At 44.3% G+C, this 16,512-nt stretch overlaps 2 protein-coding genes across 8 annotated transcripts in view; both read right to left on the bottom strand.

The window, feature by feature from the left end:
- Nucleotides 1-11,355, bottom strand: part of LOC142784681 (mediator of RNA polymerase II transcription subunit 28-like) — a 30,163-nt gene extending 18,808 nt beyond the window's left edge. Inside the window, exons 1-5 of one of the 3 annotated variants that reach the window (XM_075883159.1) lie at nucleotides 11,021-11,355; nucleotides 8,202-8,325; nucleotides 8,023-8,116; nucleotides 3,253-3,319; nucleotides 102-214 (exon numbers count right to left, since the gene is read on the bottom strand). In XM_075883159.1, coding sequence (XP_075739274.1) covers nucleotides 102-214; nucleotides 3,253-3,319; nucleotides 8,023-8,070 — 228 coding nt within the window. In that variant the 5' untranslated portion in view covers nucleotides 8,071-8,116; nucleotides 8,202-8,325; nucleotides 11,021-11,355. The remainder of the gene's footprint in view (nucleotides 1-101; nucleotides 215-3,252; nucleotides 3,320-8,022; nucleotides 8,117-8,201; nucleotides 8,326-11,020) is intronic. The other 2 variants (XM_075883157.1, XM_075883158.1) reach the window with 2 other exon arrangements.
- The window catches only part of LOC142784684 (uncharacterized), a 285,299-nt gene that overhangs the window by 233,445 nt on the left and 35,342 nt on the right, over nucleotides 1-16,512 (bottom strand). The gene's annotated exons all lie outside the window — the stretch shown is intronic.

Raw genomic sequence — 16,512 nt, 5'->3', positions numbered from 1 at the left:
TGTTAGAGCACAAGATCAGAACGACGACAAAGGGACAAGAAAATAAAATACTCTGAAAGATCACTGCAAAATCCAATTGATTTCCTCAAAAGGGGGCTCACCTCCATGACCATCTGCTCTGACTTCTGAGCCGACAGTACAAGCCTCTTCTGAAGGAAGAAACTTTCCATCTGTTTAGCAGCATCCAGGAACCGCTGTATGGTCTGCTCTACTCCTAAAAGCAATGAACCAAATCAGTAACAGTTTTATAACTCAGTGAATCCTAAAAACGAATTATAGAGTTAAGCATTATGCTGTACAAATTTGGAAGAAGATATTTGTTTCCAATCTATGCAAATTTTAGTCCAGCGATATTATTTGTGTGAGGAAATTAGATCACCTACAGGAGCAGCTAAAAGCTCACTTTGAAGGGAAAAGTAAAGTATTTACACCAGTTAAAGCACTCACATTTTTTAACACTTAAGAGCATGTATATACTGCTGATATTTCCCTTGTCTGTTTCTTTGCCCTTCAGCTAACATCAATTTTTTAGTGTCCCCCCCCCTTCCTTTTTCTTGTGCCATTTTGAACTTTTAGTGACACCAATGCATATCAACATGCTGAACTGATGCAAATATTGTACAATGTAATGCCATGTAATTGTGTGTGAGAGCAAGTTGCTATCTTGCTCCTACTTATATAGCATCCATAATGGCATTTCATACATAAGGAGGCTGCGTTTCATGTACTGTGCATGAGCATAACTTGTGCGCTCTGTGCGAAACTCTGGTTGCTTACGTAGGCAACGCTGTTAAGAACGCTACGTATGCAGTACTAAGACTTGCTAATACCCACGCTAACCACACGACAGCATGCCAACTTCTTCAGTACACCACTGCAGATGGCAACGTGACCATGTAGGATCAGCGGCAACGTGACCAGCAGCAAGCATGACAATTCATGCTACTGAGCACATAGGGAGAATGAAAAGGGTTGAACACCTTTTGTATGATAGAAGCCCGATATCAAAGTAATTTATTTTGTACTTGTTTCCTGCCTGCCTGCTGGCTGAATGCTCTGTACGCTAAGCATTTGAACTGGACTAAAGTCACAGCCAAAAATATTTTGGAGGTCTTCGTGTCCCAAACTAGCAGCACGAGCAACGAAAGCACTAGAGTAATGTTCAACATTAATAAAAAAAGCTATATTCCCACTTTATCTGGAAACACAGACTTCAAACCCTCTTTTTGAAACCTATAGACCTTTTCATAGAGGGCTACCTAGGTGCCGCCGTAATGCTCCCTAGGCTGCATTAAATAGGCGTGATATCAGCCTTTGTGCTCCATGTGCAGCCCAGCGTGATAGCATTTTTTTCTCACCTGCGAAAGATTATACATTCAAGCACCAGATTAAGAGCGTCATCTATCTTCAGTCAAACCCTCATCCAGCAAAGTTTTGCTGTAGAGTGTACATAAGCATCTTTACAGTCCTCACCAAGAACACCTGTGGCTGGCATTAGGTAGATACATCAAAATGAGGGATTAGTAGCACTCCCGTGGTACAAAGAAATATAAAGACATGTGAGCAGTGATAACCCCTTATTTAAGATATGTACTGACTTGCCCAGCATTTCACAGGCAGAGAGCAAATGGCACATGACATTGAAGAGAAATACTGACTTTCTTTATTATAATAAAACTACCTTTTCACAAAAACTACCGAAAGCATTAACATGGCCACGAGAAGGCACTTGATAAGTAGACAAATGCATAAAAAAAACACAGGTGGTAGCACCAACTTGCAGTTCCCAGATCAACCCACGTCATAGATTTTGATGCTGTATGCTAGAGCTAACAAAATTTTTTATTTGTAAAAAAAAATTAAGCTCATAGTCTTCTGAGGGGACAAGGGAATAGCGACTTTCAGAAAATTTCACTGACTAATTGTAGCTAAAATGCAAATAACATGGTTGAAATCCATGGAGTCATTCTGACATTCATATGTGGACGTTTCAATCTAAGATATAAAAATTAAACCTTAACCTTGGTTTTCTCCATTAATAATAAACCTAGGATGGTGAACTTAATAACAGGAGCATTTCCAAAGGATAGCTTAATAATCTGTTATTTCACTTTAATGTAAAAATATTTAAAGGGCCTCTCACCAGGTCTTTATGCATGTTTTGATGAATTGTTAGTAGTTGTGATGTGTCTTCTGAGGAGTGTCTTACTAAAAAATGTTTTGTGCTGGTTCATTGTTGAATACGTTAGAAGAAATTACACTGCTTGATTGCCATGCCTCCAGGAGGCAAGCTACACTGTCAGAGCCTACACTCTCCCTCCTTCGTTCAGTAAAAGTCCGCAAGCAATGCCACTCCACTGTGCTCTCCAAGTGCTAGGAGAGAGAAAGCATGTCATCCTGATATGATGAGAACAGCCCCCTTTTTTTTGATTGTCCTTCTATTCTGCTTCCTCTTTTACAGTGGCAGCATAGCACACACTACATTCAATGAAAAACCAAAGCCATGTGCCATGGTCAATGAATTGACAGTGTCTATTATAGCACACTGAGATGCATTCCTAGACCCTGAAAACACTGCCATATTGTGAAATTTCCTAATGAAGGCACTTTTCACCAAAGATGCTGCAGCAGTCCTCTGGGCCAATAAAAGTGGACCAGATGGCAAATATGACAACATGACGAAATTTGAGGACGTCTTAATTTGCACCCCGGTTGACTTTTATCATCCAGTGTGGCCAGACTTCAGTATTTTTTCTGCTGATAACCGGTGTATAAAACAACGAATGAATTTCAATCGTGGTAGTTGACTTCCAGAACAAAATTTTGACCTATAGTCCAGTTTTTACTGTAGGTGAATACTGCCCAAGTTCAGATATCAGATCCGATAACATCACAAGCCAAATGTGGTGGGATCGAATTCCGGCCATGGCAGCCACATTTTGATGGAGGCAATGAGCTAGAGGCCCCCATATTCAGATTTAAGAGCTTATTATAGAACTTCAAGAAGTCGAAATTTCCAGAGTCGTCCACTACGGTGTCTCTCATTATCATATTGTTGTTTTTTTTTTATGTAAAAGCCTAACAATTATTATGTCACATTGTAAGAAGATGCATAAACACGCGTATAAAGAGACCCTTCTTCATTGAAGAAGGTCTGTGCACTGCTTGGTGTTGGTACATGAGATAGCAATTACAAGCTGCAAACATGCATTCAAAGTACTACTAATGAAGAATATTAATAAACCATCATACCTGTTTTTACTTCTTCTGAGTCACGAACATAGAAGTAATCTGGATTTGTGACCGCAGCCAGACATGCCTAATAAAAAAATGGATTAGCAAAGTGGTTGCTCGGTGAGGCATCTTAAAGGGTGTACAGTGGGACAGCTATAGCAGGGACAAAGCAGACAACTCCCATCTTCCCAGTAAAATTTGCAGTTGAAAACACCAAAATATACAGAAAAATAAAGTGGTGAAGATACAGATAACAACTAACAGGTATATACGATTCAGCCAAACTTCCCTGCACACTATGCACTTTCCATGATGCACTGGACCTAGACACTCAATTATCAAATGTGGCACTGTAGTGTCACAACCTAGCATTTTCTAAAACATGGGTGCAGCATTATGGTACAGGAAGACAATGCGTGCAGACTTAGGCAGCTGTCTGATTGCACTGGTAGCGCATACTGACAGCCAAGTGAAAATGCACTGGATTGTGGATGAGCTTGGCGTAATAGTCATAAACGAGAACGCTGAGCTTTACACTACAAGGGGCATTTCTGTAAAAACAAATGTATGCTTTACAGGTTGTAAAGCATGTCATCTACCATCGGCCATCATGCACACATCACTATGGCAGATGAAACTTATTACATTCAAAGCTCTATTTGATTCAACATATCAATCAGACATCAGAGGTATTGATAGTTCTAAACATATTGCTGTGAGCACTCAGATGACTCAAAGCAAATGAACATATTTTCCCGTTGTGTTTGAGTGTTTACACCTTGCTTTCCAACAAAAAGCTTTAGAAGCACTGCGCGAGGATTTCAAATTTCTCTAGTCAAATAACTGATCATAACTTCACAATGTCCAGGAATGCAATTGAGATTGACTGGGACTAGTTAAGCATTAAATGAGGCATAAAACTGCATAGAGTTACACTGGTTGGTGTGACCATCAAACACATTGAGTGGAAAAAGTTTAGCACAACCGGTGCTAGTTGCAAGTGCCTCGAGTCCCAGCTTGCTTGCCAGTCGCAATCCCTCTTCTGCATGACCTCAGTAAATCGCCTGTTTGGACAAGCCCTGAATGGTCTGCACATGGTATCAAGCAACCAATGCGCTGGCCTTCCTTGTAATCATCGATGTGTCATGGAAAAACAAAGAAGCAGAACTTCATCACTAAAGCTGTTTTTCTGCAAGTTTTATTCGGAAACACACCAACAGCGTAAAATTCTTGCGGTTTCTTGCAATGCAACTTGATTGGAGAATTTTGCGCCCCAAGACAGCTACACTTATGGCTTATACAATGCGATGTAAAGGCATCTTGTATTTTTCTTTGTTTGCTTGATATGCATGCACAACATAGTCAAACTTGTTTGGGTGCTGAATGTAAGCTATGTGGTGTTTTTGTATATCTGTATGCAAAATATACCATAACACAGATATTTGCTCTGCTTACCATAAAAATCCCAAGCAAGCATTCAGCTACATGTACACTTCCCAAAATATACTAGAACACTGGGACACCATGCTTTCTCAGCAAAGCAACACTCGCTGTATAGCACATGGTATACGTACAACCAGCATGCAATATTTTAGAAGTAAACAAGAACAAATAGCACTTCAAGTTAAAATAAAAACATTAAAGGATTCGTCCTACACACACGTACTGAATTACTGTAGCTAATACAGCCAATCAAGTAAGACCGTCGTCCAAGAACTACTGAGTCATTACTTTGCTTTGACTGTATCCACAAAGTTATCAACTATTTTATAGATAGAACTCAATAATGTAATCTCACAGTATGGCCTAGTAGTAACAGAAAACTAACGAAGTTTCACAGTATGGGTGACCTGAAATTGTTTGGAAAAATTGCGCTCAGCAACTACTTCAACTATACATAGCCCTTTCCTGTTCACTGCGATGACCACTTGAAGATTACAATTGTAACTTGAGTAAGAGGAATTGCCAAAAGTGCTTTGTGTCAGGTTTGGTAGCAAGAAAAATGATTTGTAGCAGCTCCCCTTAGTTTCATAGCAAGTTGCAAAAATGAAAAAGCCATCAGATAGCGTTTTAATGCTATTTTTATCTTATAGTATAAAGTATTACATTCAGTGTGTGTATCAGTTCACTGAAGACACAACTAATGCAAGCTTTAATCAAGGATCGCAGATGCATGAAGGAATGGATACACTGATATACATAACAAACGCATGTCACTCGCATGAAACAGCACTAAGCTTTCCTCCATGTTTTTTCAGGACGTAAGTAGAACTCGGCTATCTCTCGTCGTGCTTGAGCAAGCACTGCTTGCTCGCTCTCAATGTCAGAGAAGTTAGACCTCAAGGCCCGCTGTATCAACAATGCAGCATATTTAATCATCCCTTCTGCTTCAGCCAGTTCTTTTTCAGCTTGATTATTGGTAACTCCCACAATTGGTGAGCTTTGCTCTGCACCTATATGCATACGCTTTGATGGTCGCTCTTAACATGAAGGCAACGATCTGCATACCATCTTGGCGCCCCCTTGGCAGCCTTGATAACATCTTAATTTACTGTAAATGAACACAAGTCACTGTCAAACCTCTATGAATATGACATTATGTGACATATGCCATTTACACTTGACAACGAAAAATTTGACCTATCGTGCAGGACTCTTGAGTCTTTGCTAAATTCATGCTCAACATCCCCGTTTCCATGTGGCAGTGATAGAAGTACCTAGACTAGCTCAAACAACAGCAGGTATTTTAATCCATACCGTTCCTCCTTCATAATGAAAACTTGACGTGAGTATTTGTCTAGTAGCATGAAAGAACCTATATATAACTCGATCAAGCTTAGCACCGTCACTTCAGGAAGAAGAGCTGAAACTTCAGAGCATTCGACTTCGTGCTTTTATCCGATAGAAAAGCCAGCGAAGAAAGAAAGGAATCTTTAAATTTCGAGTAATTTATATGCGTATGAGTGATAGAGATTGATGAGGCTATCTGATTTTCATTTCAAAAGTTATCGGTAAGTGTTCGCTATGTGTTGCAAAACCAACGACTGACCACAATGAAACATTAAAGTTGTAGCTTGCAAAAGTTAAATCCAGCGCTGAAGAAGTATGACGGCACATGTATGTTGGGCTTCCCAAATTCAGACATGAAAAATGATTATTTTGGGCCCAATGCCACAATCAGCGGCCGCACATATCAGTTTTTTCTCCCCATGTAATATGACAGGTGTTGAAGTAACCTGCTAATAAAACATTTCCTCCACACGTGGATATTGGAGTATCTAATGGCCGAGTGTCATGTACACCTGAAGGAAAGTAAGCATTTACTACTGGCAAAACCTGCCCAATAGAGAGAGTTAAGCCTACAACTAATATTTCGTATGCCAGGGAGAGGAGCTCTAACGTCTGTTTGGTTTTATAGCAAAGTTTGTTCGAAATCATTGTGACTATTTTACCACCTCTCATAGAGCGGTCTAACTTGAACAAACGGTAATTTTTATACTAAAGATTGGTATCTGGAGCAATCCAAGATTCTTGAAGCAAGATTAAATGGAGATTTACTTTATCACACAGACAATGTAAGTAAGTAATAGCAGAAAATAGAGCGCGACAATTCCATTGCAGAACTTTCAGGGACGCTATTTTGGTGTAAGAATTGGTGCGGAGACAACTTTCTCCAAAATACTTTAAGTACTTTACTGGGCGGAGTCTTTTTTGGTTTAGATGGAATGAAAGCAGAAACAACATGGTTCAACGGGGACCAGCTGCGTTTCTGTGCTTGACCATCAAGCTGAACATCAGTAGACACATCTTTAAGACTTGGGGCGTCGCCCCAAGCCCGTGCCCCACTTCTTTATTTTCAACTCAATGTGGTTGTGTGTTTTAGGAGTAAAAATACAGCTACAAGTGTGTAGATTTTGGCGTCTATCGGATAGCGAGAGCCTGACGCTTACTACATCGACTAGATGAACTGGCTCCATCCACCACTTCCCTAAGGTGCCTCACAAGATGTCACAGCTTTACAAGTCACTAGACACTAGATTAGCAGCACACAATGCAACACGGAAAAATTCATGATGTTCGAGGAAAGAAACCTCGAAATAAATGTCGTACAGCTCACATTGGCACTATGCACATTGTAACACAGGCTGACGATGCTCGCTGTCCACCAGAGGTTCAGTGACATGGACAATCAGTTTACTGACAATCGGATTGATCACCAGTGTTATATATAGTGGAACAGTATAACATAGAATTGAGGCGAAAGATGGGGAATTTTGAGGGCTTGTTTTTTTTCGTTAAACAAAACATTAATTAGAACTAACAGACAAGAAAACATTCTTTGGCTTTCTTGTCTGTGAGTTCAAATTAATAGAACGGAAGTGGGAAGTTGAAAGCTCATTCAGGCACCCGCTGCAATCTACAGCAATTTGCATGTTTAAAGTCTTATAATACGGACATTCAAGCTTTCCATTTAACGCCAACGATACAAACTTCCCTTTTTATAATAAAATTTAACTACTTTAAATATGCTGAAGTGCTTGACAACACAAAAATGCAAATATGCTCCTCTTCTGGTGTGAGATAGGAGTTTGGCTGCAGGTGGAGCTGATATTTTCTCGGATTGAAGTCTACTACACTTGAGCAGCTAATTTACTACCTGCTGGTGAATTTCCACTAACTAAATTATTTGACTGCATTTTGAATATAAACTGCTGCCATTTTCGCTTTTCCTTCCCCCAGCAAACTTGAACCTGCTGCCCAAGTTTCAAACATGGAGTAGGACCGTACCTGAAAAGAGTTCTCAAAATCGTCCACGATGTGGTTGGAGGAAGCCATTTCTGGACTGGTGCCAGTCCCTCACGTACACTTGATGAATGAAAATCTGCGAAGGCATTATTTATAATTATATTGTTTGCACTTGGTTCGATAGCATTGAGCATAGGCCTCAACAAAATGCAATGTCTTACATGGCGATCCTTTCTGGAAAAAAAAAAAAACACTCGAGCGTGCAGTTTGTGTGGGGTTCCATTTACTTGAAGCACAGACGAAAGCGACACATAGCTTTGATGTGCTAAGTGTGCCACTTGTGCGCTGCATAGACATAAGACAGTTGCAGATAGAGGGCAGTAGAATGCAATACATAGCTGTAATGTGTCACACTTTACACGCCAATTCATTACACACATACCAGAACAGACGCAGCTATGTTGTCTACAGGAATAGATTTGAATACGCAGTGCCTATTTTGTGGACCAGGCCACAAAATAAACCGGAGCTTCATTTCGTGGACCACACCAAAATCCACTTCTGTGTGACCAGACTATGCTGTACATAACCATCTCTCTTGACAACAGCTTTTATCACAAATGACAAGATTTTATTTGTGGCAATATGAAAATGACCGTACCTAGGAGGTTATATTCTAACAAAGGGCGCCTGCATCTAGCGATGCCACATAACAAAAGACATGGTGTACAGTTGTATGCAAAAAAAAGTTTGAAGTGCAAAGCCTACTTTAAGAATGCTTTTATCTGTGTGGTTATGAACATTGGGGTTATGAACTGAAACAGTGACAGAAAGGTGTGTTTAATGTTACAGAAAGTCACCCTGATTACTTGATAACTCGCTTGATGGGTGAAAAACTCTGAACCTCATTTTACTTTCAATTCACCTGTCATGTGTAGATGGATCTCACTCGATTTGCCTCCGAAACTTGCAAATTTTGTGCAATCCTCCCATATGGGTGTAGACATAAGTCACTTAAAAAATAGTCCTCACGCCACCAAGAAAAAAAAAACAAAATTTTCTGATGTTGATTGATCGAATGCGAAGTGTTTAAGTCGCTTTTGAGCCAGTATATTTGTGTCACACAAAACAGCACAACAAATTTGGCCAGGTCTTCTGCTTGATAAAGGACACAGCACAATTTTCCCTTTGTTACGCACGCATGCACCCGCCAGCATTAACCCCAACGTCTGAAAACTTTACTGAAATGTCCGCAAACGTGCTATACCCAGTGGCAGCTGCAATTACATCTTGACAATCCTGGTCCGCTTTTTTGCAACATACTTATGTACATCGGTGCATGACCTACTGTACTCCTGATCTGCCCAGATGTCCCCACTTCCACTGCCCATGTCTAGTTCATACCTTCTACCAGTAGGGTGGTATGACGCTAGTCAGAACTTGTTCGCTGACGTCAACTTCAGCGTTTGTGTTTATATTTCAGTCAACAAAGTGATCACTTTGTGTAATTATTATGCATAAATACAAAATAATTTGGAAATTATTACAGTAGAAGTGATCCTGAAATTTGTTGCAATTGAATGGACGTGATGGCACGTAGGCGGTCCTACACTATGAAAGTCTACGGCTGCCTATGTTAGTCATCCAGCGTGCAATATATTTGCACTTAATAACTTGCGTGACCAGGCGTCGAAGTTTGCAGAAACAGTCATATATATGCTGGCAGTTTGTCACAAAATGCAGGCGTTCTTACTCCAGTGCCATTCAAACAGCTGCAGAGTAGCAGATGAACACGTTATAGGTAGTCGCCAACGGCAAGTGGTTGAACGAGAGCAGGGACATGCGCTCTCATAAGAACCACGCTATATGGGCAGGTCAGGAGTACAGTAGGCCGTGCAGCGATGAACATGACGTGTTCCACACGTGACAGATTGATGGTTAGAAAAATTTAGGAATGCTGTTATTTGTTATTATTCCCTTCTAACGATGGTGTTGGAGCCGTTTTGGGAGAGATTTAGGGCTGTGTCTGTACAATTGGGAGAATTACTCGAACTTTGAATCTCCTGTGCAAATCTTAGTGCACATCTTGGCGTGGCTGAAATTGAATGTATACAATATAATATAATATAATAATATTTGAGGTTTTACGTCCGAAACTCAGGATATGACCATGAGAGATGCTATAGCGGAAGGCTGCAGAAATTTTGACCATCTCGTGCTCTTTAACGTGCACTAAAATCACACAGTACTCGGGCCTCTACCACTTCACTTCCATAGAAATGCCACCGTCGCGGCCGGTATCGAACCCCCGACCTTCCGAGCCGTGCACCCTAGTCACTGACCAACCGAGGCGAACAAAATGCATTGTGGTGAAAGTCCCTTATATGTCCAGCACTCAATGGATCAGTGCGATAATTTTGTAGTCTGGTCCACAGAACAAATTGGGATTATATTCTGTGGTCTACTGCACAGAAATAGTCGTCAAGCGAGGCGGGCGGCTAGGGCTACAGCGCATTCTGCCCGGCCAACGGCCCACACGTTTATCGTGGGTTACACAAAATAAAGTTGCAGGTTATTTTGTGATATGGTCTATAGAATACAGCTAGCGTGTATCCTGTGGTCTAGACCACAGGATAGGCACAGCGATTAGAATACGCGAGCGTTGCGCAGCGTACACGACAATCGCGATCTCTGAGCGCGTAATTGCACAGCTGCGCACACAGCAAGAGCACGCGCCCAGACTTCTGCTAGGCGCGGTTCATTCCGCTAATTAAATTGGCCTCTTAATTGCACAGCAGCACCGCGCTCGACTACTGCTAGGCGCGGTTCCTTCCGTTAATTAAAACGGCCAGCGTCGCTCGTTCGCGAAATGCACCGCGGATGGCACCAAATTCTCACGGAAAAGCCACAACTAGAAAAAAAATAAAAAAGTTGCAGGCAAACTTAGCGGAAGTCTGGCAACCACTTATGCAACGCCAAAAGGAATTTTGGCCATAACACATAGGTCACTCACCAGCGCCGCTAGCACTTACATACTCACCGAAGTGCAATGTCGGTTTAACACGAGCACGGAAATAACACTGAAACGGGTGGAATCGGTCTCTTGATTGGCGCAGTCTTCTGTCCTTTACGCCGCCAGAGCTACCGTTGACATTTTGCGGTGACGCCAAGGGCGCACCGACCAGCCAATCGACACGAAAATTATGCGAAAATTTCGGTGCTCCAGCAGCGACTAATATCAGTGAACATTTATACTAATATTCACAGATGCCTCGACGCTACTCAAGCTCCCGGCTACTTCGCTTCTCTTCTGTAACGTTGGCTTCCGTTGTTTCCCTCTATCTTGGCAACGTACCCGCCGACGTCCCGCTACGCACCGCCCCGTACTGCCCGTACCAACTAGCCGCCACGCGCGCAACCTCCTCTCTCCTTCCTTGCCCCCTTCGAATCCTCCCGTTCTCCGCCGCTGTATCTGCGCGATGACTGGTCTCCTTCGCGGTTGCACTTGCGCGTGGCTCGCATAGCGAACATTTGTGTTTCTGGGCTGTTTGCTTCCGCTATGCCGTGCGGTTGCGCCTGTAACTATTGCAACCAGAATTCAAATGGCTACGCTTATTATTTCCTAAATCCAAGGTGGTAGGCCAAACCTCATAAGCGCGAAAATGCACGCGAAAGCGACGCTATGAGCGACGAAACAGGGCGTTCGCGCGACGTGTCGCGTGCTCATTTTCGCGCGATCGCTCGGTTCTCCAGATTTGGAAACCATCGCTCATCGCCCGGAAGTGCTGGGCTCAAGCAGCCAATAGCGAAAAACCAGAAAAGACAAAGACTACATAGGTGCACGTGACCCTGCTGAGTCACGTATGCGCAACAAAAAAATAACGCAATGTTTATTACGCATGTGCATATAATAAAATGCTGCAAGGCAATAATAAACACTTTCCGCTTCATTACACAACAATATATCTTATTTTTGAATTGCTACGCAGTTTGCTTGGTGCGAGTAGACGGCCTCATGCCAGCAACAGTGGAATTCGCTCGCCGAAGCCGTCGCGTGAATGAGGTTTGCCTGCGCTAGCGACTGATCGCGCGAAGACGATCTACGTCGCGTCGCTCGTCGCGTGCATTTTCGCGCTTATGAGGTTTGGCCCGCGAGCAGCAGTCGCTGCACTACATCGGCGAAATAACTAGTCAAATAACATGTTCTTTGCGAGTTAAGGCCGTTTCACATGACACAAAAAGTTGCGATTTTCAGGCTGCGAATTCGCTCGCAACGAAAAAAAAAATGTAGTTCGTTCCCGCCGCAGTGGTCCGCGGCGAGCTTCCAACATGTTGGAAATTTTCGCTCTGATCGCAGCAGCAGGAGCGATTTTTGTTGGGACTCGTCGAAATAGGGCTGTTCCGGCCAAGCCGTCGAAATAGAGTGGACGTGTTTGTTTTGGTAATGGCCGATGCTGTGCATTTTAACATGAATTCAGACTGGAAAGTGTTCCTAAATGACGAAACAAGCAAGCCCTTCGTAACCGTTCACGGTAACGATTTATTTCGCTGCAATCGCGGCATATGAAACAGCTTTTATCATATCAGAGAAACCGAAACACTGACCCCGTATGCAAAGCAGTTGGGGAAAATGGTCATTGGTTTTACGTACAGTTTTTCAATCGCACTTTTTCTTCCGAGCAGCTGGTGTCGCTGAAAACTGGCAGGTCGCCGGTGTCACTTTCAGAGTCCCCCTTTCGCTGACGATATCACTCGCACACAAATTCTCGGTGATTGCATGTGTGGGAAATAAAATATTTCACGACGCACCACTGTCTTCGTTTCTCCCTGCTCGATGAATACAGATCACCTAATGAACACGCACTCAAGCTCGCTCACAAGCTTCGATGTCACGGAGGAAGGACCGTTCCTTCCTGCGTGTTCGATGTGAACATGGAGGAAGGATGGATGTGAACACCGTGGTCAGTGGCTATTCTAGCCACTGTACCACGGTGGCTATTCCAGCCTACACTATTCCAGCCACTGTAACCGTGGATGTGAACTTGCTGCGACGCCATCGTTGTTTATCGGGGGAGGGAAAAAGGTGGAATGGCACCAGAACGCTAGAAACAGCAAAGAACAAAAATCTGCATGGATAATGATGCCTAATAATTATGGTAACAATTTTAAACATATTGTTACGCACAAGGAGGACCAGGACGTATACGGCTGAAGGGGGCCGTTTATTTTGGTCGCGAAGAGAAGCGCCGGAGCGGCCAACAGGTTGATGATCGCAGTCTCGTCGCCTTCTTTCTTCCTCCAGCTTGGGGCAGTCAGCATGTTCACCCGCTTCGTTTTCTTCCAAGACATGCGTAACATTCCTCCCCTCGCAGACGAAGCCCGCCGGGCGAGGTAACCGATTCATCTTGGTGTGTACAACTTCAATCGAGCGACATGGACTGCTTGGGTTTTAGCGGCTCTTCTACCACTTCTCGTGAGGCGAGCTATTGTGTATGTGACTTCCGTGATTTTGTCGAGAACGACAAACGGTCCGTCGTATAGGGCCAAGAACTTTTGGCATAACCCGCGTCTTCGTACCGGAGTCCACAGCCACACTAAGTCGCCTGGGTGGTAAGTTACAGGCCGGTGGCGGACGTCATAGCGTACCTTCGATTTTTCCTGTGATGCCAAAGTGCGTAGACGAGCAATACGACGCGCTTCTTCTGCAAGGCAGAGGATTTCGGTGACTGAGAGGTTCTCGTGCGCCGAGAATGGCAAAACTGTGTCGAGTGTGTGCCGTGGCGGTCGTGCGCGCACATCAAGAAAAAGGGGCTATAGCCTGTTGTCTCGTGCTTAGCGGTGTTGAACGCGTACGTTATAAATGGTAGCACGTCATCCCAGTTCTTGTGGTCGGATGCCACATACATAGAGAGCATGTTTACAATTGTTCGGTTGGTGCGCTCCGTGAGCCCATTTGTTTGCGGATGGTATGGCGACGAGTGACGAAGGCGGGACTCACTCAATCGAAGCAGCTCTTCTACTATGTCTGCCGTAAATTAATTGTCGCCCACGATCACTGATGATCACCTGAGGTGGGCCATGTCGGAGGATAACGTGCTGTAGCAGGAAAACAGAGACGTCGCTGGCAGTTGCGGTTGGTATGGCCGCCGTCTCGCAGTAGCGCGTGAGGTAATCGACACACACAATTATCCAGCGATTGCCCTTAGCCGACTTTAGAAAAGGGCCCATGAGGTCAATGCCCACCTGTTGGAAAGGTGTGCTTGGAGGTGGCAAGGGCTGTAGAAGACCAGCCGGAGCAGTAGACGGGCGTTTGTGGCATTGACACTGTGTGCAGCTGGCCACATACGCCTCGACCGACTGTCGCATTCCTGGCCAATAAAAGCGCTCCTTAGCACGGTAAAGCGTCCGCGCAGAACCTAAATGTCCGGACGTTGGATCATCGTGCATCACACCTAAAATCGTTGTCCGAAGGGTTTCTGGCACTACCAGGAGGAAACGTGCGCTAGTGCTGGAAAAGTTCTTATATAGGAGTCCGTTGCGTACACAGAAATGGCATGCCGTAGGAGCTGTGCAAAGCGATGATAGCCTGGTGTCCTTTCGCTGTTCATCTTTGAAAGTACTGAGGTCGGGAAACTTCGGTGACACAGAAGCTACGAGGTGATTGAGGTCATCGGCGTCACACTCTGTAGTGCTCAGTGGCATGCGCGAAAGGCAATCTGCGTCGGCGTGTCGTCGACCACTTTTGTACGAGACTATGAAGTTGAACTCTTGGAGCCGAAGTGCCCAGCGCGCTAGACGGCCGCAAGGATCCCGAAGGTTGACGAGCCAACACAATGAGTGGTGGTCGGTGACGACTGTAAAAGGGCGTCTGTATAGTAAGACCGAAACCGCTGAATCGCAAATACTACCGCGAGGCATTCTTGTTCTGTGACGGTGTAATTCTGTTCGGGCCTACTCAAGGAGCGACTTGCGTATGCAATCACGTGCTCACGGTTACCATAGCGTTGAACTAGGACGGCACCAATTCCTATGCCGCTGGCATCTGTGTGCAGTTCGGTTGGAGCTGATGGGTTGAAGTGTTGAAGAACAGGCCGCGACGTCAGGAGGAACTTCAGTTGACGAAAAGAGGAGTCGCACTCCGGAGTCCACTCGAAGGGAGTATTCTTCCGTAGCAAACATGTCAGCGGATACGCGACATCGGCAAATTTGGGTATAAAGCGGCGAAAATAGGAGCAAAGCCCCAAAAAACTGCGGAGCTCCTTCACAGAGCGCGGCACATTGAATGCTTCAACGGCTGCTGTCTTCTGGGGATCTGGACGGATGCCCTCCTGATCGACTAGGTGCCCGAGAACAAGGGTTTGTCGGTCTCCGAAGTGGCATTTCTTTGAGTTAAGAACAAGGCCAGCGTTTCTTATGCAAGTCAGTACAGTATCCAGACGTGAATTGTGTTCGCTGAACGTGCGGCCAAAGATGACGACGTCGTCGAGATAGCACATGCAAATGCTCCACTTCAAGCCACGAAGAACAGTGTCCATAAGTCGCTCGAACGTCGCCGGCGCGTTGCACAGTCCAAATGGCATCACGTTGAATTCAAAAAGGCCGTCAGGTGTTACAAAGGCTGCCTTTCTTTATCTTCAGGATGCATAGAAATTTGCCAGTAGCCCGATCTTAAGTCTACAGAGGAAAAGTAAGAGGCTGAATGCAGACAGTCTATGGCATCATCAATACGTGGAAGTGGGTACACGTCTTTTATTGTTACAGCATTCAATCGGCGATAATCGACGCAAAATCTCCAGGATCTGTCTTTCTTTTTAACGAGAATTACTGGAGCTGCCCATGGACTTACCGACTCCTGAATGATACCGTTTTCAATCATTTCGTTCACCTGCTCATTAATAATCCACCGCTCGGATGGCGAAACACGGTATGGCTTTTGTCTAATCGGATTGGCCAAACCCGTGTTGATAGTGTGACATGTCCGAGAAGCAGGGATTAGGGGCGCTTTGTCTTTCTGCGCAAAGTCGAATGCAGAGACGTGCTTCGAAAGTACATTGACCAATGTTCGGCGTTCACTTGTGCTCAGCGACTTATTCACCATTAACAGAAGAGCCGTTTCGAAACTGTGACTACGATGCTCTTCCGGCGCATCTCTAAGCTCGGTCACCAGTAAGGCCTCGTGTTGTCCACTCACGACGGCTAACTTTAGACCATCTGGTAACATCACGGGTTCTGTAGAGCAATTGACAGTCCATAAACCAGCGCGTCCACGTCTGATCGACGCCACACAATGTGAGATCAACACATTCTTTTTCATGCAGTTGGTGTACACTGGTTCTACGTTGGCATCAAAGTTGGCGGAATAGCTGTCGCTGCAACCAACATGTACACGAACGGTTGATAACGGTGGTATGATAGTGTCGCCACAGACACACAATGCCGTCTCACCATCCACAGGGTTTTCCAAGAGTGCTGGCGAAACGTGATCACTCAAGACTATTGTCCCTCTGCGGCAGTCGACAGTCGCACCACACT

Source organism: Rhipicephalus microplus, unplaced genomic scaffold, assembly GCF_043290135.1.
Source record: "Rhipicephalus microplus isolate Deutch F79 unplaced genomic scaffold, USDA_Rmic scaffold_15, whole genome shotgun sequence".
NCBI lineage: Eukaryota > Metazoa > Arthropoda > Arachnida > Ixodida > Ixodidae > Rhipicephalus > Rhipicephalus microplus.
Note: the sequence above shows the minus strand (reverse complement) of the source record. Positions and strands in the feature narration are given on the sequence as shown.